At 54.4% G+C, this 20,000-nt stretch overlaps 3 protein-coding genes across 3 annotated transcripts in view; all 3 read right to left on the reverse strand.

The window, feature by feature from the left end:
• Window positions 1–165: 165 nt before the first annotated feature.
• On the reverse strand, window positions 166–1,699 carry LOC134040086 (A-kinase anchor protein 1, mitochondrial-like). Its single transcript, XM_062486310.1, has 3 exons — window positions 1,469–1,699; window positions 687–1,377; window positions 166–362 (listed from the first exon to the last, which is right to left on the reverse strand). The coding sequence occupies exons 1-3, from the start codon at window positions 1,697–1,699 to the stop codon at window positions 181–183; spliced, it is 1,104 nt and encodes a 367-aa protein (XP_062342294.1). The 3' UTR covers window positions 166–180.
• Window positions 1,700–4,549: 2,850 nt separating this feature from the next.
• Window positions 4,550–9,113, reverse strand: LOC134039175 (ABC transporter F family member 4-like). Its single transcript, XM_062484879.1, has 2 exons — window positions 9,063–9,113; window positions 4,550–8,147 (listed from the first exon to the last, which is right to left on the reverse strand). The coding sequence occupies exons 1-2, from the start codon at window positions 9,063–9,065 to the stop codon at window positions 7,602–7,604; spliced, it is 549 nt and encodes a 182-aa protein (XP_062340863.1). The 5' UTR covers window positions 9,066–9,113; the 3' UTR covers window positions 4,550–7,601.
• A 10-nt stretch (window positions 9,114–9,123) lies between these two features.
• The window catches only part of LOC134039171 (neurofibromin-like), a 51,666-nt gene continuing 40,789 nt past the window's right edge, over window positions 9,124–20,000 (reverse strand). The window contains 18 exon segments of the mRNA XM_062484876.1: window positions 9,124–9,271; window positions 10,190–10,243; window positions 10,617–10,833; window positions 11,357–11,403; window positions 11,663–11,805; window positions 11,930–12,030; window positions 12,507–12,628; window positions 12,748–12,870; window positions 13,970–14,130; window positions 14,250–14,385; window positions 14,666–14,797; window positions 14,875–15,001; window positions 16,222–16,362; window positions 16,947–17,048; window positions 17,194–17,335; window positions 18,252–18,313; window positions 18,439–18,653; window positions 19,550–19,829. Of these exon segments, the coding sequence (XP_062340860.1) occupies window positions 9,135–9,271; window positions 10,190–10,243; window positions 10,617–10,833; window positions 11,357–11,403; window positions 11,663–11,805; window positions 11,930–12,030; window positions 12,507–12,628; window positions 12,748–12,870; window positions 13,970–14,130; window positions 14,250–14,385; window positions 14,666–14,797; window positions 14,875–15,001; window positions 16,222–16,362; window positions 16,947–17,048; window positions 17,194–17,335; window positions 18,252–18,313; window positions 18,439–18,653; window positions 19,550–19,829 (2,442 nt within the window). The 3' untranslated portion in view covers window positions 9,124–9,134.

Raw genomic sequence — 20,000 nt, forward strand, 5'->3', positions numbered from 1 at the left:
TATAGCTGCAGCCAGAAATCTAGCAAACTAGAGTTGCAGCCAGCTCTGCCTCACCAGAGCAGCTGTCCAGCCGAGTCCCCTCAGACCAGCAGGGTCAGACCAGCAGGGTCAGACCAGCAGGGTCAGACCAGCAGGGTCAGACCAGCAGGGTCAGGGCTGATGCCTGGTCACACTCAGGTCCTACCTTGGGCACCTCAATCTCCCACACTGTCTGAGGGCCGCTGGTCTGGGGGGGCCCAGCGCCCCCGGGGGGTCAGGGGGCTGGGGGGAGAGGCTGGGCTGGGGGGAGAGGCTGGGCTGGGGGGAGAGGCTGGGCTGGGGGCTGTACTGGAGCCCTGGAGCCGTGCTGGTCAATACACAACCTGGGGGAAACACAGGTGACAGTCACCAGTCTCCACACACACACACAACCATTTTCAACAGCCTAATGTTCATTGTTCTGTAATTACTCTTAATTCAGGGCCTATATTCATTTGTAAAGTGCATCCATGCCATCAGCATTCCAGCTGGCTGTCAGAAGAGGCAGTGATCAACAGCCAGAACAACACAGGTGATTAACACGCTTCATACGACCACAACCTGCAAACACAGCCCCACTCTGCTCCTGAAGCTGGTAAACATTACCTCTGGAAAGCACTAGTGAGTTAACACTGTAGACATACGGCAAGGTACCGAGACTGTCTCACCTGGAGCCTCCTCCTCCTCCTCCTGGCTGAGGCCATTCCTGAGGGCCTCCGTGGGGCCCCTGGCTATCCCCCGTCTCCTCCCCAGCTCTGACTGATCCCCCCCTGGATAGGACCGGGCTGGGTAGTCCTCCTCACTGGAGCTGTCGTCTGACTCTGTGGAGCTGGAGTCCTCAGCAGGCTCCTGGGACAGCAGAGTCTGGGATCCACTGCTGCTGTCTGGCATCCTGTCCTCCTGCAGGGGGGGAGAGACGGTGGTCTCCCCCAGATGAGGAGCACCTCCCTGGGCCTCACGGCCCTGCCCGGTGGGGCTGTCCTGGTCACAGGGCTGGATGTTGGTCTCCTCCAGGAAGGACCTTCCCCGGAGGATCTCGGCTACAGCTAGGGAGACCACGTCAGTGATCACACCTGCTGCCACCTGGTTCACTTCCTCCACGCTGACGTCAGGCTCCGGGGACCGGGGGGGGCAGGGGGGGGCTCCACAGACAGGCCCCCCAGCGGACGACAGCGCTGGGTGGAGGTCTTTGGAGAGGACAAGGTCCTCCGTCAGATCCGTGAGGCGCTTCTCTGTGAACCGGAGGGCGGCACCCCCCACCCCCCCCCTCTGGCTCCGGCCTCTCAGAGGGGGGGGAGCTGGCCCTGAGGAGCGGCCCTGTGCCCTCACAGACCACGTCTGGAGCAGCACGCTCCGACGCTACCTCCGGCCTCCACACGCATTTCTGCGGCTGTGATTGGCTGAGAAGGGCCACACCCTGCTGTGTTGGTGCTTCTGTGTCTGCCCCGGCCTCCCGCTCCTCCCCAGCCAGGCCCCCCCTCCCCTGCCCCTCCCCCTGCCCCGCCCCGCTCCCCTTCCCGGGGCTCTGCTCCTCAGCTACGCCCTCCCCATCCCCATCCCCCTCCTGGAGGTGTGTGTGGGGGAGCCGGCCTTTCTTTCGTGCAGAGTACCACCACAGGCCCAGGAAGGCCAACACTCCCGACAGGGACAGGGGCAGGATGGACCTCAGACCCAACAGCATGGTCTCCAGCTACACCACCTGAGGAGGGGGAGGGTGGGGGGGAGAGAGAGAGCAAGAGAGGGAGAAGGGAAGGGGTGGGAGAGAGAGAGTGAGAGGTTCGACACTCTAACAGAGGATAATCACCACGACTTATTTTCATCACTGACTGGGGAAGATGATGAAACTCCAGGAGCAGGAATTAGAGGAGGAGAGGTGAAGGAAGGAGAGGAGGAGGGAGATGAGGAGGAGAGGTGAAGGAAGGAGAGGAGGTGGAGAGGTGAAGGAAAGGGAGGAGGAGAGGTAAAGGAAGGAGAGGAGGTGGAGAGGTGAAGGAAGGAGAGGAGGTGGAGAGGTGAAGGAAAGGGAGGAGGAGGAGAGGTGAAGGAAGGAGAGGAGGAGGAGAGGTGAAGGAAGGAGAGGAGGAGGAGAGGTGAAGGAAGGAGAGGAGGAAGAAGGAGAGGAGGAGGAGGAGAGGTGAAGGAAGGAGAGGAGGAGATGTGAAGGAAGGAGAGGAGGAGAGGTGAAGGAAGGAGAGGAGGTGGAGAGGTGAAGGAAGGAGAGGAGGTGGAGAGGTGAAGGAAAGGGAGGAGGAGGAGAGGTGAAGGAAGGAGAGGAGGAGGAGAGGTGAAGGAAGGAGAGGAGGAAGAAGGAGAGGAGGAGGAGGAGAGGTGAAGGAAGGAGAGGAGGAGATGTGAAGGAAGGAGAGGAGGAGGAGAGGTGAAGGAAGGAGAGGTGAAGGGAGGAGAGGAGGAGAGGTGAAGGAGAGGAGGAGGGGGAGAGAAAGAGACAGTCCATCTCCACATAAAGGAACAGTCTTGGTGTGCAGCATGTGTACACATCTGTTCTCAGCAGTGATCCCATTATGAGCTGAGAGAGTCTGGTTACAGCCTGCAGCCCTCAGGTGACACGCAACACCTTCTGTACAGATCACCCAGGACTCCTGTCAGCAGGTGCAATATTCATGTTGCTTCACAACTAGCTCTGGACACACTCACTGCCCTGGTGAGGAATCATCAGAACACCTACACTAGACAAGGTCTACGTCAGAACAGACACCTATAGGCCTGGTGATAGTTTGGTAAAAGAATAGTCTGGCTTGATTCTAAACTCTCCAGCTAAACTTAGCTTAGCTGAGTCATTGTTCCCTGGCTGGCCAAAGGTGGTCTCTCTCAGCTGCAGGCTAGCTGGGCGCTACGCCCAGATATAGAAGGACACACAAGCATGCCATTCCCCTGTGCACTGAGACCCAGGCCACCGGCATCAGACAGACAGACAGGGTTCCACTAAGTCCATGACCTTCAGGGACTGACAGGGTGACAAGTGGACTTGGAGACGGCTCTCACCAGGCTTACCAGCCCTTTGTTCAGTCCCAGCACCATGATCACTTGGTCCTTTGCTTTGCTGAACAAAGTAGGTTGGTGGTCATGCCTGGAGTGTGTTAAAAGTAGGTCTACGGTTGTATCAATAGATGTTATGCCCAGAAGACCTGTACAGAATCATGACCAGGGTCTATTATTAGAACTCTTAGTCACCCAACTGCATGGTTCTAGCATCTACACAGCAGTATGGTACAGCGTATTGAATTACACAGACCAGACTCTGGAGAGAGTAAATACACAATATTTAATACCTTAGCTCCCTCACTTCTCAGACAGACAGATTACCTTGCTGCACTAACCGTCTGGCAACACAGAGGGCTCAGCACAGGGTCGGGATATCAGATTGATGGCTCAGCTTTGGGGTCCTTTTTTGCTCCTCCGGGTCAAAAGGTCAGCATGAAACGCATAGACCTATAGTATAGTAGCCTACGGACTTACCTACAGCACGAAGTGAACTCTACACGTCAAGCCGTAAATACCTTCAATAGGCCGAGGCACCGGCATATTGGCGCTTAAAAACGCGAGCTGGCAACGGTAGAAACATGATAGTGAGTGAAATGAGAGTCGCAAACGCATGTGAGATTCCATTAATATCCTACGCATCTTGCTAGCTAGCTAGCTAGCCCTTACTGCAGGTGCTGCCGGTTGTGTAGAACCAAACTCAAGAGACAGCACGAATCTGACTGAAGCGGAAAAAACAAGGATTTCCACAAGCACACTGCTTATTAGTACATACTGCACTGCACGTGTAAAGAGCACTAACATTGCGAATGAAGAGCAGTCAAAAGAAACGAACTTTGGTGGCTGTAGCAGCTGGCTAGGCACTCGGGTCATTTGCATCACGTGCATGTATTTGAGACCACCTATAGATAACCAGCGAAAATAACTAGGCAGGTATCCATTAAGTCGATGCTCACTATTCATAATCAGGTTATCTGTCGAGCTGGTAGAAATCCATGATTACTGGACTATCATCTATGTCATGCAAACCTGCTGATGATAGTGATGATGGCAACGAGATCTCTAGCGATAACAATCGCGTGATTTTACACTCGTTTGTTTAGACCCTTTCTCCCGTATACTGGTACAATGTACACACACCAAAATCAGAGCTTTCCTGCCAACTTACCAAAACGTATTTTTTGTCCCACAACTATCAGTACTGAAGACATGCGACGGTACCGTAGTTCGTCTCATCCAACTACGCCTGGAAGTTATCGTCCTGCAGCAGCCAATCAAACCTCGCGATAACACTGAGGCGCACTAGCGCAGGTGCGGAGACGACAATAAATTGTTGATGAATGAGACGCATTACGACCCGTCAACAAAAATGTGCTGAATAAGTCAGCGGAGAAAACCAGTGATAAAAATCCTGTCAATAATGTAACACTTAATTTCTTCTCTTTGAAATCGTGGTACGCCACACATTACTGCACCGGAATGACAATATTGTAAAGCAGCAAGTTTCATCAACCACACCACAAACAATGTCCAGGACAGAAATGAGCTTTATTAGGGCAACGTCTGTTAAAGTCAGATCAGATGAGGACGGCAACTTGTTATACTGTGAAGGTGTAGAGCACAGTCATCTATCCTCTAGTGAGCCTTTACTCATCCTCAATATATGTAATGACAATGACATGATGGAGAGGTTATCATTACTAACATTTGAATAATTCCATTTGAAGGTTTTACATGTACAGCAACTAACTGCTTTACAAAAAGCAAAATAATACAATATATCATCACATGTATTTACAGTGTAGTAAATATACCTTTGTCGATTTTTACACAAAAATATTTACAGAGGTGAAGCTAACTGCGTAAAAAATGAAGGAAACAAGATTTAAAAGAGAGGGCCAATGGTTTAAAACATTGTTGCATAACCTTGAACCCTTATAACCATAACCTTGAACGTGCCAACTTATATCAACCCAGCGCATAACAACTGACTTCAATTAGGAATAATTAAACCCCAATATTTACAGAGCAACCCTCGAAAGACAAAATCTTGCTTCAAATTTTCCCTCCGTGTAAATAGAACTTGTGTTTGGGTTATCTATGAAATCAAATAGGCTACAACCCTTTTTGAAAGAAAAAAAAACACAAAAAAGAAAAGAAAAAATGTCCCCCTCACATTGCCGGAAAGGAGTAATACTGTATTTGTCAAAAGGCTGACTAATTCTTCTCTCTATCCAGCTGCACGTATGTTTTCTTCTGTTTCAATATTTTACCTTCAGTTGACTCACTAGTTAACTTAACTACTGTAAGTCAGACAGACACGTTTGGTTGGGAAAAGCACGGAGGAAAACAGAAATCAAAGATGCTTCGATGAAGCCAACAGCAGACTGAAGGCAAAGAAAGCTGATTGAGACGCACCCTTTCAAACATGAGCTAAATAGATGATTGAGACGCACCCTTTCTAAAGGGCGCTTAAAACTGCCAGATCTGTTGATGAATAAATTTAGCAATATGAACACCGTAATAACAAAAATAATGTAGTATGCTGCTGTTGTGGTTCTCGTTTACAGATGTTCACGAATAAGCACATACAAAAAGAAAAAAACTACAATGAGGTTTTGCATTTATAGCTTGGTCCATCTCTCAAAACCAACATGTCCTCCACGCCCAGTCTACCGTTTATGTCGATCAGAGGGATTAGGCGGTTACTATGCAGCAGTTGATCTGGTAGCCTACTACACTGCAGTTTCTAAATGTTAGTTTCCTTCAAACGACTAGGAAAATCTCATGTTTGATTGTGTTTGGTAAACTTGTTCCATTTAATTTTTAAAAGCTTTAATTTATTTTCCCTTTCCATGATGAGGAACTGCTCCATCTAGACAAACATCCTCCTGATTCAAGTATATGAAACATTTGTAAACAAAATGCAGGCAGGGAGATCTACTTCATTATATTATATACAACACACTAACGTTCATCAGCACCAACACACTTTGAATTCTGGAAACAACATTTAAGTGCGCACATTGTTCATACCTTGTAGTCGTTTTTTGTATTCGTTTTGTTAGTTTATATTGGATAAACGAACATATCAGAAACATTATGTGTTTAAAGCATGGCTGAACAGACTAAACAAAATGGCTGGTTTAACATTCACAAGTCTTGTGTTCTATAACAAACTGTCAGTCTTCATATCCTCCGTTTACGCCAATCTCCACTCAGTTATACACAGACTCGGTTCGGTGTATATAATGCACTTAACGCACGCTCCTAAGCTAAGGCCATGTCCCTTGTGGAAAGGTGTAGAGGAGATGAGGGGGCACGTGTCCCGGAGTGACCATGGGAAAGTTCTAACAAGCAACGAAAACACGAGTTGGCACATAAATGTAAACCCCACAGTACCCCCCCCCCCCCCTCTCCCCCCACAGTGACAACACACCGCACGAACCGACTGTATGGCACTGGCTCTTGTCTCTCAAACCGCAGACACGAGGCAGTCGGTCTCCGTGACCAGGAGGCAGACTTCTGACCACCAACCGCCGTGGTCAATGCACGTCCGCGCGAACGAACAGCACCGTGTTTACAGACTGGAAAGAATTTCCTGTTTTGACACGTTCTAATCGATCCATAAAGGGAGAACGGGACCAAACGCAAAAGGCTGTGAGAGCAAATAAACACATGACAGGATTGATTTTCCTTCCGCTAGTGCAAGCTAGTCTTTGGTGCCTGCCGCACTGCTTCTCGTCTAATCCCACACCAGAACGGGAAGACTACGGCAGGGGTGGACTAACCCCGGAGCTGCTTTCTAACACTCTAACCGCCTCTGAAGTCTTCACAACGCTTCACAGAAACACCGCGTCACCCCTGCAGCTGTGTGTGCACGAGGAGTCACTGCGCCACATAGTTGGTAATAAATAACTAATCCATATTTCTTCTGATCTTTCCAATGACTTGATGTAAAAAAAAATAATATATATATATATATATATATATATAAAATCAACTGCACTGTGAAAACAAAATCATAATTACAGTACAAATAAAATATTTTACTATTTACACTGTAAATAGAGGGCAGATTTACCAAAGCTTTTGAAACTGAAATTAGTGTCAAACTTTCTGAAAACAATAAACAAAAACATGAGAACTAATATGAGATCATTAGGATTCTGGATCAGAACCACCAAGTTATCATTTCCTGTCTAAATATGCAAATACAAACCTTAGTAAATCTGTCCCCAACATCATCGTCTGTCTATGTTATTCTTCGTTTCAACTCGAAGTACCAAATGTTAATGCATGAATATTCAACCACACATGGCTGTTATTATCAGGCAGCAGATTAGTCATGTCTGTATAACTGGGTATCATAGGGTACTGTTTACAATACTTATAACTGTATATATATACACATGTAGACACTGCCTACAATAGTACCTTGCAGTTTGATGTTTCTCCACTCCCATGTTCTTTAGAAAAGGCACACAATGAACTAAACAACCTCCCAGTGTGTGTAAATGGGGCAAACAAACTATTCTAACTGAGGAACCCAGCCATACATGACCCTTCTCAAAACCTTCTGGTCAGGAGAACGTGTGATGTTCTCCGTGTGAGAACCGTGATCCGGGGTGTGAGGCCTGCAGACCTGGTTCCTCCAGCTCCTCCTCTCTGGTTCCTCCAGCTCCTCCTATCTGGTTCCTCCAGCTCCTCCTATCTGGTTCCTCCAGCTCCTCCTCTCTGGTTTTCCAGCTCCTCCACGCTCCTCCTCTCTGGTTCCTCCAGCTCCTCCACGCTCCTCCTCTCTGGTTCCTCCAGCTCCTCCTCTCTGGTTCCTCCAGCTCCTCCTCTCTGGTTCCTCCAGCTCCTCCTCTCTGGTTCCTCCAGCTCCTCCTCTCCGGTTTCTCCAGCTCCTCCACACTCCTCCTCTCTGGTTCCTCCAGCTCCTCCTCTCTGGTTCCTCCAGCTCCTCCTCTCTGGTTTCTCCAGCTCCTCGACGCTCCTCCTCTCTGGTTCCTCCAGCTCCTCCTCTCTGGTTCCTCCAGCTCCTCCACGCTCCTCCTCTCTGGTTCCTCCAGCTCCTCCTCTCCGGTTTCTCCAGCTCCTCCACGCTCCTCCTCTCTGGTTCCTCCAGCTCCTCCTCTCCGGTTTCTCCAGCTCCTCCACACTCCTCCTCTCTGGTTCCTCCAGCTCCTCCTCTCTGGTTTCTCCAGCTCCTCCAGCTCCTCCTTGGTTCCTCCAGCTCCTCCTCTCTGGTTCCTCCAGCCCCACACAGGGGAGAGGAGGCCAGCCCCACACAGGGGAGAGGAGGCCAGCCCCACACAGGGGAGAGGAGGCCAGCCCCACACAGGGGAGAGGAGGCCAGCCCCACACAGGGGAGAGGAGGCCAGCCCCAGCCCCACACAGCACGGTCAGGCAGACTGTCTCACAGGACAGGATCCTCCTCCACAACACACGTCCAGTCAGCAGCTGCTTATGAGAGTGTGTGTGTGTCAGCATCTGGTCGTCCTGGTAACCCTCTGGTGAGTTGCTCCTTGGTGCCGAGGCCCCAGGGTCAGTGTTCCCTTGCTAGCCCCGCCCACACTCTCAGCTTGGGGAAATGTCAGTCAACTAACAACAATAAAAAAAGTCCAACTAAAAACAGGCAGGTTGAATTATAGTAAATTGTGCAAATCACAGACCTGGTCTCCTCTTTACACGGAATCACACAGCGACATGAAAGCAGGGACAACAAGATGGTTTCAGATTCCTGGTGGTCTACTGTCGCTGCTGTTTGGCTGGGAATGTCAGAGCTTTACTCGGTAAGGGGCTCCTCCCTTCAAACACTGAGGGGGGACAAACTCAATGTCATCAAAAAAAATAAAAAAATAATAATCATACACAAAATAAAGAAAAGTTTGGAGAATTCTTCTATAGATCATCAAGTGGATATGGCAGACAGGCGGGGTCAGGGTTAAGAGCACGGATGTAAAACTAGAGAATCACCACAGAGAGAGAGACAGGGGGGGAGGACTAAGAGGAGAGGTATAGTAGGATTAGAAGTGCAGCATGATGACTGGGAGGGGTCAAGGGTCATCCGATCGTCTTTATTCTGGGTGTGGAGGGTCAGGGGTCAGGGGTCATACGATCTTCTTGATGCTGGGCCGTTTGAAGCTCCCTGCACTGCGCTGCTTCTGGACCTGACTGGCCGAACCGTGCCTCGTCCTGCTGCTGAGGCTGCTTCCTGGAGACAGCTCCACGTTCTCCTTGTCCATGCCTGAGAACACACACACACACAAGCACACACACACACGCGCGCACACACACACACACGCACACACACGTGCGCACACAAGCACACACACACACAAGCACACACACGCATGCACACGCGCACACACACGCACACACACTGTCAGGACTGTTGCGGTTGACTCATCTGAGACATGATTGTTTTGTGAAAGCTAGGGGGTAGGAGAGATGATGGGTAATACTGCGGGGGAGATGGGGATCTTGTGGGGTCTATTTGAAAGCAGAGCAGTATTGAGACCGTCAGGCTACAGTGTGACAACCTACCACTAGGGGGAGCAAACGGCCCACACAGGACTCCAGAGAGCACTGACCTAACATGAGCAAGGACTGGTCCATAGGACTGGTCCATAGGACTGGTCCATAGGACTGGTCCATAGGACTGGTCCATAGGACTGGTCCATAGGACTGGTCCATAGGACTGGTCCATAGGACTGGTCCATAGGACTGGTCCTCACTGGGAGGCGGGAGGAGGGAGGGGGGCGGGGGGAGGGAGGGGGAGAGGTCTGTAGTACCTGCCTGGGCCAGGTGGGGGGGAGGGAGGGGGGGCGGAGGGAGGGAGGGAGGGGGGAGGAGGAGAGGTCTGTAGTACCTGCCTGGGCCAGGTGGGGGGGAGGGAGGGGGGCGGAGGGAGGGAGGGAGGGAGGGAGGGAGGGGGGAGGAGGAGAGGTCTGTAGTACCTGCCTGGGCCAGGTGGGGGGGAGGGAGGGGGGCGGAGGAGAGGTCTGTAATACCTGCCTGGGCCAGGTGGGGGGGAGGGAGGGGGGCGGAGGGAGGGAGGGAGGGGGGAGGAGGAGAGGTCTGTAGTACCTGCCTGGGCCAGGTGGGGGGGAGGGAGGGGGGCGGAGGGAGGGAGGGAGGGGGGAGGAGGAGAGGTCTGTAGTACCTGCCTGGGCCAGGTGGGGGGTGAAAACAGCAGACTTAGAGCAAGGCAGAGAAGCTTCGCACACAGAGGGGGAAAACAGGAGTGGGTGACCATGGCAACCCAAAAAGAGGAATGATAGAAAACAAAAATAATATTAAACATAATCAACGTAAACAGGATAGAGTATTAAACATGATCAACATAAACATAATACCAACTGAAAACTGTGATAAAGAAATTATAACATGAGGTGAAAAAATCATTAACCGACTCTAACATAGCCCCCATTCTGATTCCACTGGATGTGGTGTGTAACTCTAAAAGGTTGTGTAATTAAACAAACAAGGGAGAAAAACCAGTCTGACAGGAATGTGTATATAGACAGATTAGAAAAGATCCTTCTCTTTCCCTCTCCCTTCCTCTGTGTGTGTGTAGTGTGTGTGCTGACCTGGGGAGTGCTGCGAGGTGGCCAGTGAGGTCATGGAGTTGGAGAGGTTGAGGTTAGCGGTGATGCTGAGCTGGCTCTGGGCGGGGGGGGGGTAGGGAGAGGTGGGCGTGCGGAGGCTCTCCTCACTAGCCTCCTCCTCCGTCCCAGGGAGATAGGTGTCAATCAGGGCGTCCAGGAACTTCACAATCAGCTCTGCATAGTCTGGGATCTGGGTTTGCTGCAGAAAGAGAGAGAGAGAGAGAGAGAGAGAGAGAGAGAGAGTACATGCTCCACATACATGTATACACTGTATACATGTATACACATGTATACAGTCTATACATGTGTGTATGCGTATACATATATATATGTATATATACATATGTGTGTGTGTATCTATTTACTTATTTATGTATTTATTTATACCGATTATTTGGCAACATTAATAATATACCAACTTGAATAATAATAACATGGATACAAGTTGTACACCTGTGTGGTGTAGATACACTGTATATGTTAAACTGCCGTGTGTGTCTCTGTATGTGAGTGTGTGAAATATAAGTATATATAAGGCCATGATTTACATTGATTAATATTTCTGTAATTCTACCGTTGCTTTGGCAATATGAACAATTGTTGTTTTCATGCCAATAAAGCCCTTTGAACTGAACTGAAAACTGAGAGAGAGAGGGGGGGGGGGGGGGTTAGAGGACTCTCTACAGAGATGGGGGGGGGGGGGTTAGAGGGTTCCTGCTTACCTTAGAGAACGGCCCTGCAAACCTCCACAGACCGTTGAAACCAAAACCTGCAGGAGAGACAGCGAGGGGTGGACATTAATCAGCAGCACAGAAAACAACCTATAGAGTGTGTGTGTGGTGAGTGTGTGATGAGTGTGTGTGTGTGTGTGTGAGATGAGTGTGTGGTGAGTGTGTGTGTGTGTGTGTGATGAGTGTGTGAGTGTGTGCTGAGTGTGTGCTGAGTGTGTGCTGAGTGTATGTGTGTGTGGTGAGTGTGTGTGTGTGTGCTGAGTGTGTGTGTGTGTGCTGAGTGTGTGTGTGTCTCACTCTGCAGGTAGGAGGGCTGGTACTGGGGTGGGGACTCCTCGTGGTAGACCACACTCTGGACGATCCCGTGGATGGGGTTGAGCAGGTGGGGGTCCTGGCAGAGCGACAGCAGCGTGTTGATCTTGGAGTCCAGAAGGTTGTGACTGGGGCAGCACAAGCACAGAGATTGGACATGACTAAACACTCCAGTCCCAAGAAAAGCTGAGAGTGGAGATGCGACGTTTGGGAGTGTTGCTAGCGTGACTGGAACTCGGCCCGGACACTTACACCACAGGAAAGACCTTGGGGAAGACGACACAGGCTTCAGCTAGGAACTCGTAGAGGATTCTCTGGTCAAACTCATCTGTAGTGTTCTTCACCAGGGTGGCCTGGAGAAGAGATGAGAGGGGGAGAGGAGATGAGAGGGGGAGAGGAGGAGAGGAGATGAGAGGGGGAGAGGAGATGAGAGGGGGAGAGGAGGAGAGGAGATGAGAGGGGGAGAGGAGATGAGAGGGGGAGAGGAGGAGAGGAGATGAGAGGGGGAGAGGAGATGAGAGGGGGAGAGGAGATGAGAGGGGGAGAGGAGGAGAGGAGATGAGAGGGGGAGAGGAGGAGAGGAGATGAGAGGGGGAGAGGAGATGAGAGGGGGAGAGGAGGAGAGGAGATGAGAGGGGGAGAGGAGATGAGAGGGGGAGAGGAGGAGAGGAGATGAGAGGGGGAGAGGAGATGAGAGGGGGAGAGGAGGAGAGGAGATGAGAGGGGGAGAGGAGGAGAGGAGATGAGAGGCGGAGAGGAGGAGAGGAGTGTTACCAGGACGGTGAGGAGGAGAGGAGATGAGAGGGGGAGAGGAGGAGAGGAGTGTTACCAGGACGGTGAGGAGGAGGGCCTGGGTCTTGGGGTCGGTGAGAACCTCTTCGTCCAGCAGCACGTTGGACTCTGACACAGACACCTTCCTCAGGGTGTGGTGCTGGGAGATCCTCTGAGCCTCTGAGAGAGGGAGGGAGAGAGAGAAAGGAAAGGCAGAGAGAAATGGAGACAGAAGGAGAGAGGGTCAGTCCTCCAGCCTGTGCCCCTCCTCCTCCAGCAGTCCTCAGAGGGAGGCGTACCCAAGTCGTAGTCGTTCTCTGCCACCCTCCTCATCTTGGGGGGCGTGGTGGTGCCCGACTCCAGCTCAGAGCGCTTGGGAGCCTTGCTGTCTGAGATCAGGTGATCAAAACTCTTCCTGGTGCCTGAGGATCACACACACACACAGTGGGTGTCACCAGGGTGGGAGGGGGTGAGGGAGGGGGTGAGTGGGTGGGTGAGGGGGGGGTGAGGGGGTGGGTGAGGGGGGGGTGAGGGGGGGTGAGGGGGTGGGTGAGGGGGTGGGTGAGGGGGTGAGGGGGTGGGTGAGGGGGTGGGTGAGGGGGTGGGTGAGGGTGGGTGAGGGGGTGAGGGGGTGGGTGAGGGGGTGGGTGAGGGGGTGGGTGAGGGGGTGGGTGAGGGGGTGGGTGAGGGTGGGTGAGGGGGTGGGTGAGGGTGGGTGAGGGGGTGAGGGGGTGGGTGAGGGGGTGGGTGAGGGGGTGGGTGAGGGTGGGTGAGGGGGTGGGTGAGGGTGGGTGAGGGGGTGGGTGAGGGTGGGTGAGGGGGTGGGTGAGGGTGGGTGAGGGGGTGAGGGGGTGGGTGAGGGGGTGGGTGAGGGGGTGGGTGAGGGGGTGGGTGAGGGTGGGTGAGGGGGTGGGTGAGGGTGGGTGAGGGGGTGAGGGGGTGGGTGAGGGGGTGGGTGAGGGGGTGGGTGAGGGTGGGTGAGGGGGTGGGTGAGGGTGGGTGAGGGTGGGTGAGGGTGGGTGAGGGGGTGGGTGAGGGGGTGGGTGAGGGGGTGGGTGAGGGTGGGTGAGGGGGTGGGTGAGGGGGTGGGTGAGGGGGTGGGTGAGGGTGGGTGAGGGTGGGTGAGGGGGTGGGTGAGGGGGTGGGTGAGGGGGTGGGTGAGGGTGGGTGAGGGGGTGGGTGAGGGGGTGGGTGAGGGGGTGGGTGAGGGGGTGGGTGAGGGTGGGTGAGGGTGGGTGAGGGGGTGGGTGAGGGGGTGGGTGAGGGGGTGGGTGAGGGTGGGTGAGGGGGTGGGTGAGGGTGGGTGAGGGTGGGTGAGGGGGTGGGTGAGGGGGTGGGTGAGGGGGTGGGTGAGGGGGTGGGTGAGGGGGTGGGTGAGGGTGGGTGAGGGGGTGGGTGAGGGGGTGGGTGAGGGTGGGTGAGGGGGTGGGTGAGGGTGGGTGAGGGGGTGGGTGAGGGGGTGGGTGAGGGGGTGGGTGAGGGGGTGGGTGAGGGGGTGGGTGAGGGTGGGTGAGGGGTTACCCAGCAGCTTCTTGGTGTTGGCCTGGGACGGCTGGCCCATGTCCAGGCTCATGGACTTGCGAGTGCGGGGGCTGATCTGGCCCACGGTGGGGTAGTGGTGGGCCACCAGGTAGTGCTCCAGCACCCGGGGAGAGGTCCAGGGCTGAGACTCCCTCAGAGTCCTGCAGGGGGACACAGGGGACACTGAGAGCACTCAGACAGGACCAGGGCCAGAGGAGCAGCATCTGCCTGTACCCAAGATCCCAGGTTCAAATCCCCCCCGTCATGCAGAGCAGCTCACCTGCAGCTGGGGTCGCCGTGGTGCGCGGAGTACGTGTCCATGGGAACGTTCTCCATGGTAACGTCTGAGAGGAGCAAGGACTTCCTGTGTTTGAGGCTGCAGCGACTACGGACTTCCTCTGAGACCGTGAGCAGAGCTGTGAACACACAGATCAGGTGACTACGGACTTCCTCTGAGACCGTGAGCAGAGCTGTGAACACACAGATCAGGTGACTAACCCTCAGCCTGAACACACCTGCATGCTGCCATGTGACTAGAGAATATCGCTGAAAGAACTGGGTTTGGCAGAAACTATGATCACAGTCTACATCTAGGATCTTGAAATGTAGACATCTATCTAGGTCTAGCTAGGTAGGCCAGGTACACCCCAGTCTGATAGGCCCACTCTCTGTGTGCAGTGTGCAGGTGGAGCTAACCTGCCAGGTAGGCCACGCTCTCTGTGTTGACCTCAAACTTGTCACAGTTGAGGTGTTTCCCCACCAGGCCCAGCAGGGTGTGCAGGATGCGGACAGTCCGCGCCACCGTGGTGGGAGAGGGGTGTCGGTACCCTGGGGACACACAGCGTGGTCAGAGGCTGAGCTCCCAGCCCAGACGCTCCCCCCCGCCCTGGACCACACCAACTCACCTTTCAGCAGGTGACCCACTAGTGCAAAGTTGAAGTTGGAGCTGAAGTTGAGGCCGACAAAGTGGTCCATCTGTTTACAGTGCCACTCCAGGGGCTTCCGGACCTCCATGAACACGTCCTCAGGGCTCTGGGGGGCAGGAGGCACATGGTGAGAGGGAGGCAGTGAGGGAGGCAGTGGGGGAGGCAGTGAGGGAGGCAGTGAGGGAGGCAGTGAGGGAGGCAGTGGGGGAGGCAGTGGGGGAGGCAGTGAGGGAGGCAGTGAGGGAGGCAGTGGGGGAGGCAGTGAGGGAGGCAGAGAGGGAGGCAGTGAGGGAGGCAGTGGGGGAGGCAGTGAGGGAGGCAGTGAGGGAGGCAGAGAGGGAGGCAGTGAGGAAGGCAGTGGGGGAGGCAGTGAGGGAGACAGTGAGGGAGGCAGTGAGGGAGGCAGTGGGGGAGGCAGAGAGGGAGGCAGAGAGGGAGGCAGTGAGGGACTGTGAGCGTGTGCTAGCAGTACCTTGCAGAGAGGGAGGCAGTGAGGGAGGCAGTGAGGGACTGTGAGCGTGTGCTAGCAGTACCTTGCAGAGAGGGAGGCAGTGAGGGACTGTGAGCGTGTGGTAGCAGTACCTTGCAGAGAGGGAGGCAGTGAGGGAGGCAGTGAGGGACTGTGAGCGTGTGCTAGCAGTACCTTGCAGAGAGGGAGGCAGTGAGGGAGGCAGTGAGGGACTGTGAGCGTGTGCTAGCAGTACCTTGCAGAGAGGGAGGCAGTGAGGGAGGCAGTGAGGGACTGTGAGCGTGTGCTAGCAGTACCTTGCAGAGAGGGAGGCAGTGAGGGAGGCAGTGAGGGACTGTGAGCGTGTGCTAGCAGTACCTTGCAGAGAGGGAGGCAGTGAGGGAGGCAGTGAGGGAGGCAGTGAGGGACTGTGAGCGTGTGCTAGCAGTACCTTGCAGTGAGGGAGGCAGTGAGGGACTGTGAGCGTGTGCTAGCAGTACCTTGCAGAGAGGGAGGCAGTGAGGGAGGCAGTGAGGGACTGTGAGCGTGTGCTAGCAGTACCTTGCAGAGAGGGAGGCAGTGAGGGAGGCAGTGAGGGAGGCAGTGAGGGACTGTGAGCGTGTGCTAGCAGTACCTTGCAGAGAGGGAGGCAGTGAGGGAGGCAGTGAGGGACTGTGAGCGTGTGCTAGCAGTACCTTGCAGAGAGGGAGGCAGTGAGGGAGGCAGTGAGGGACTGTGAGCGTGTGCTAGCAGTACCTTGCAGAGAGGGAGGCAGTGAGGGAGGCAGTGAGGGACTGTGAGCGTGTGCTAGCAGTACCTTGCAGAGAGGGAGGCAGTGAGGGAGGCAGTGAGGGACTGTGAGCGTGTGCTAGCAGTACCTTGTCGTTGAACACCTTCAGGCTGTCCAGGGTGTGGAGGTTTTGTTCCAGCAGCGCTGTGCCTGCAGAGTACAGGTTCACCTCGTCCAGCTGCAACACGGCCACGGCCACCCAGAACAGGGCTTTGTGCATGGGGGAGTCCTGCAGGACACACAGGCTGGTTACCCCGCAACACACCCCACACACACACAGCTGACACACACAAACAACACACATATTCAAAGACATACACACACACCCACACCGGAGGAAAGGAAATGGTGTTGGCCTGTACACCAGCCTGTCTGTGTGTGTGTGTCAGTGGTCTATTCACCAGGCTGGAACAGCTCCGCTCACATGACCTCAGAGCAGAGGCTCATTTGGGTAACACCACAGTGAGGTTCACATCTCTCTAACCCAGGAGGAAGCGGGCCGTGGAGAACACAACACCCAGCTCTGAGCGGACGCCAGCAGAGGGGCTAACAGAACTCTCAGACAGTTCTGGATGAACCAAGCCATGTACCAAGCATGGAGTTGGTACAGCATAAAATCAAGGATAGTTATAATATTCTGGTGGTAGGAGTTGAGGAATGGTGTGAGGGGGCAGGGGGAGGGTGTGAGGGGGCAGGGGGAGGGTGTGAGGGGGCAGGGGGAGGGTGTGAGGGGGCAGGGGGAGGGTGTGAGGGGGCAGGGGGAGGGTGTGAGGGGGCAGGGGGAGGGTGTGAGGGGGCAGGAGGAGGGTGTACCTTATTGAGGAGAGGTTGCAGCTTAGTCAGAGCGATCACCGTGGCCTCAATCAGAACCTGGCTGTTGTAGCTGTCTGGCCCCTTCAGACAGCTCTCCAGACCCTGCACAGAGCAGCAGCACATGTCAACACACACACACACACACACAGTCTCTCACACACACACAGTCTCTCACACACACAGTCTCTCACACACACACAGTCTCTCACACACACACAGTCTCTCACACACTGAGCGGGCTGCCCACCCTGTCGATGCTGAGCAGGGGCGTGGCTTTGCTGAGGATGCGCAGGACCTGCTTGATCTGGCCGTGCTTCACCTTCTTACTGATGCAGCCGAACACCACCAGCGCCCTGGGCTGCAGGGAGGGGTTGAACTGGAACGCAAACCTGGAGGGGGGAGAGAGTTAGAACAGCCAGTACTGCAGGCTTCATTCATCCTGAAGAGTAGAATAGACCAGAGTAGGGTAGAGTAGACCAGAGTAGATTAGAACACATCAGAGTAGACCAGGAGAGGAGAGTAGAGCAGAGTAGAGCAGAGTAGAGCAGAGTAGAGCAGGGTAGAGCAGAGTAGAGCAGAGCAGAGCAGGGTAGAGCAGGGTAGAGCAGGGTAGAGCGGAGCAGAGCAGGGTAGAGCAGAGCAGAGTAGAGCAGAGCAGGGTAGAGCAGAGCAGGGTAGAGCAGAGCAGGGTAGAGCAGAGCAGAGTAGAGTAGAGTAGAGCAGAGCAGGGTAGAGCAGAGCAGAGCAGAGTGGAGTAGAGTAGAGCAGAGTAGAGCAGAGCAGGGTAGAGCAGAGTAGAGCAGGGTAGAGCAGAGCAGGGTAGAGTAGAGCAGAACAGGGTAGAGCAGAGTAGAGCAGAGTAGAGCAGAGCACAGTAGAGCAGAGCAGGGTGAGGTAGAGCAGAGCAGAGTAGAGTAGACCAGAGTAGAGTAGACCAGAGGACAGCAGAGCAGGGTAGAGCAGAGTAGAGCAGAGTAGAGTAGAGCAGAGTAGAGCAGAGCAGAGTAGAGCAGAGTAGAGCAGGGTGAGGTAGAGCAGAGCAGAGTAGAGTAGAGCAGAGTAGAGCAGAGCAGAGTAGAGCAGGGTAGAGCAGAGTAGAGTAGAGCAGGGTGAGGTAGAGCAGAGCAGAGTAGAGTAGACCAGAGTAGAGTAGACCAGAGGAGAGTAGACCAGAGGACAGTAGAGCAGGGTAGAGTAGAGCAGAGTAGAGCAGGGTGAGGTAGAGCAGAGCAGAGCAGAGTAGACCAGAGGAGAGTAGACCAGAGGAGAGTAGAGCAGGGTAGAGTAGAGCAGGGGTGTGTTTACTTCTGAGCCAGCTCGGTCCACTGGTCCAGCCAGGTGCAGCCAGGAATGTCCCTCATGCAGGCCTGCAGGAGGAGAGCAACACCTCAGACCACAGGCTCCTTTACACACACACACACACACACACACACACCTGTCACCAGGCAACACACACTCCTGTCACAGCCAAGACAGAGGGTTCTGAGCTCACCTCCATGATCTCCAGCAGTGCCTCTGTGACGGTCTCCAGGGAGGACAGGGCGAAGGTCTCTCTCTCGTAGGCTCCGGGGGGGAAGGAGCGGTCACGGTAGCTGGAGCGGAAGGCGATGACGGCGGCAGACTTCACCTTGCTGATTCCAAACAGCAGGTAGAACTTGGGGAGGGAGAACTCAGTCAGGCTGAGCCTCAGCACCTGCTTGGTCTCCTCTGTGGGGAGGAGGAGAGAGCCAGACATGAAGGAGGAGGAGGAGAGAGCCAGACATGAAGGAGGAGGAGTAGAGAGCCAGACATGAAGGAGGAGGAGCAGGAGGAGAGAGCCAGACATGAAGGAGGAGGAGGAGAGAGCCAGACATGAAGGAGGAGGAGGAGAGAGCCAGACATGAAGGAGGAGGAGCAGGAGGAGAGAGCCAGACATGAAGGAGGAGGAGGAGGAGAGAGCCAGACATGAAGGAGGAGGAGGAGAGAGCCAGACATGAAGGAGGAGGAGGAGGAAAGAGCCAGACATGAAGGAGGAGGAGCAGGAGGAGAGAGCCAGACATGAAGGAGGAGGAGGAGAGAGCCAGACATGAAGGAGGAGGAGGAGAGAGCCAGACATGAAGGAGGAGGAGGAGAGAGCCAGACATGAAGGAGGAGGAGCAGGAGGAGAGAGCCAGACATGAAGGAGGAGGAGGAGAGAGCCAGACATGAAGGAGGAGGAGCAGGAGGAGAGAGCCAGACATGAAGGAGGAGGAGGAGAGAGCCAGACATGAAGGAGGAGGAGGAGAGAGCCAGACATGAAGGAGGAGGAGGAGGAAAGAGCCAGACATGAAGGAGGAGGAGCAGGAGGAGAGAGCCAGACATGAAGGAGGAGGAGGAGAGAGCCAGACATGAAGGAGGAGGAGGAGAGAGCCAGACATGAAGGAGGAGGAGGAGAGAGCCAGACATGAAGGAGGAGGAGCAGGAGGAGAGAGCCAGACATGAAGGAGGAGGAGGAGAGAGCCAGACATGAAGGAGGAGGAGCAGGAGGAGAGAGCCAGACATGAAGGAGGAGAGTCAACACCACCCAGACATGAAGGAGGAGGAGGAGGAAGAGAGGGATGAGGAGAGGATGAGGAGGGTCTCACCGCTGAAGTTGAGCTGGGAGCAGGTGCAGAGGGAGTGGATGATGTTGATGACCAGGCCGTGTGTGGATGCACGGAGGGAGAGGGGGCCCGTGGCCACCAGCAGCGTCACCACGTGGAACAGGTAGGGCAGGTGTGTGGCCACATCCAGGGAGTTGTTGAAGGACAGCATGAGCATGTAGCGAGCCAGGATAGCGATGTCATCCCACATCAGGTGCTGCTCCAGGGTCGCCGTGGGAGACAGGCAGGTCTTGTCGATGATCTTACACATGCGGATGATCACCTGGAGACGGACAAGGACGACCGTGTAGTATTAGAGCCGTTATAGCCAGCGTGCAAACACATACTGATTATAGGTCACCAAACCACCCCTGAGTCAGACACATCCCAAACCCATCCGCCCTGCAGGGAGGAAACCTGCTGTTCTCTGAGGAGGGGTGTGTGTGTGTGTGTG

Source organism: Osmerus eperlanus, chromosome 19, assembly GCF_963692335.1.
Source record: "Osmerus eperlanus chromosome 19, fOsmEpe2.1, whole genome shotgun sequence".
Lineage (NCBI taxonomy): Eukaryota > Metazoa > Chordata > Actinopteri > Osmeriformes > Osmeridae > Osmerus > Osmerus eperlanus.

Bases quoted from the DNA above. Each gene is read 5' to 3' on its own strand.
- LOC134040086 (XM_062486310.1), bottom strand. From the start codon at position 1,699: ATGCTGTTGGGTCTGAGGTCCATCCTGCCCCTGTCCCTGTCGGGAGTG. The intron at 1,378-1,468 runs GCCGGGGCAGAC...GGCCGGAGGTAG, and splicing joins TGGCTGGGGAGGAGCGGGAG to CGTCGGAGCGTGCTGCTCCA. The intron at 363-686 runs GTGAGACAGTCT...TGTTTCCCCCAG, and splicing joins GGAGGAGGAGGAGGCTCCAG to GTTGTGTATTGACCAGCACG.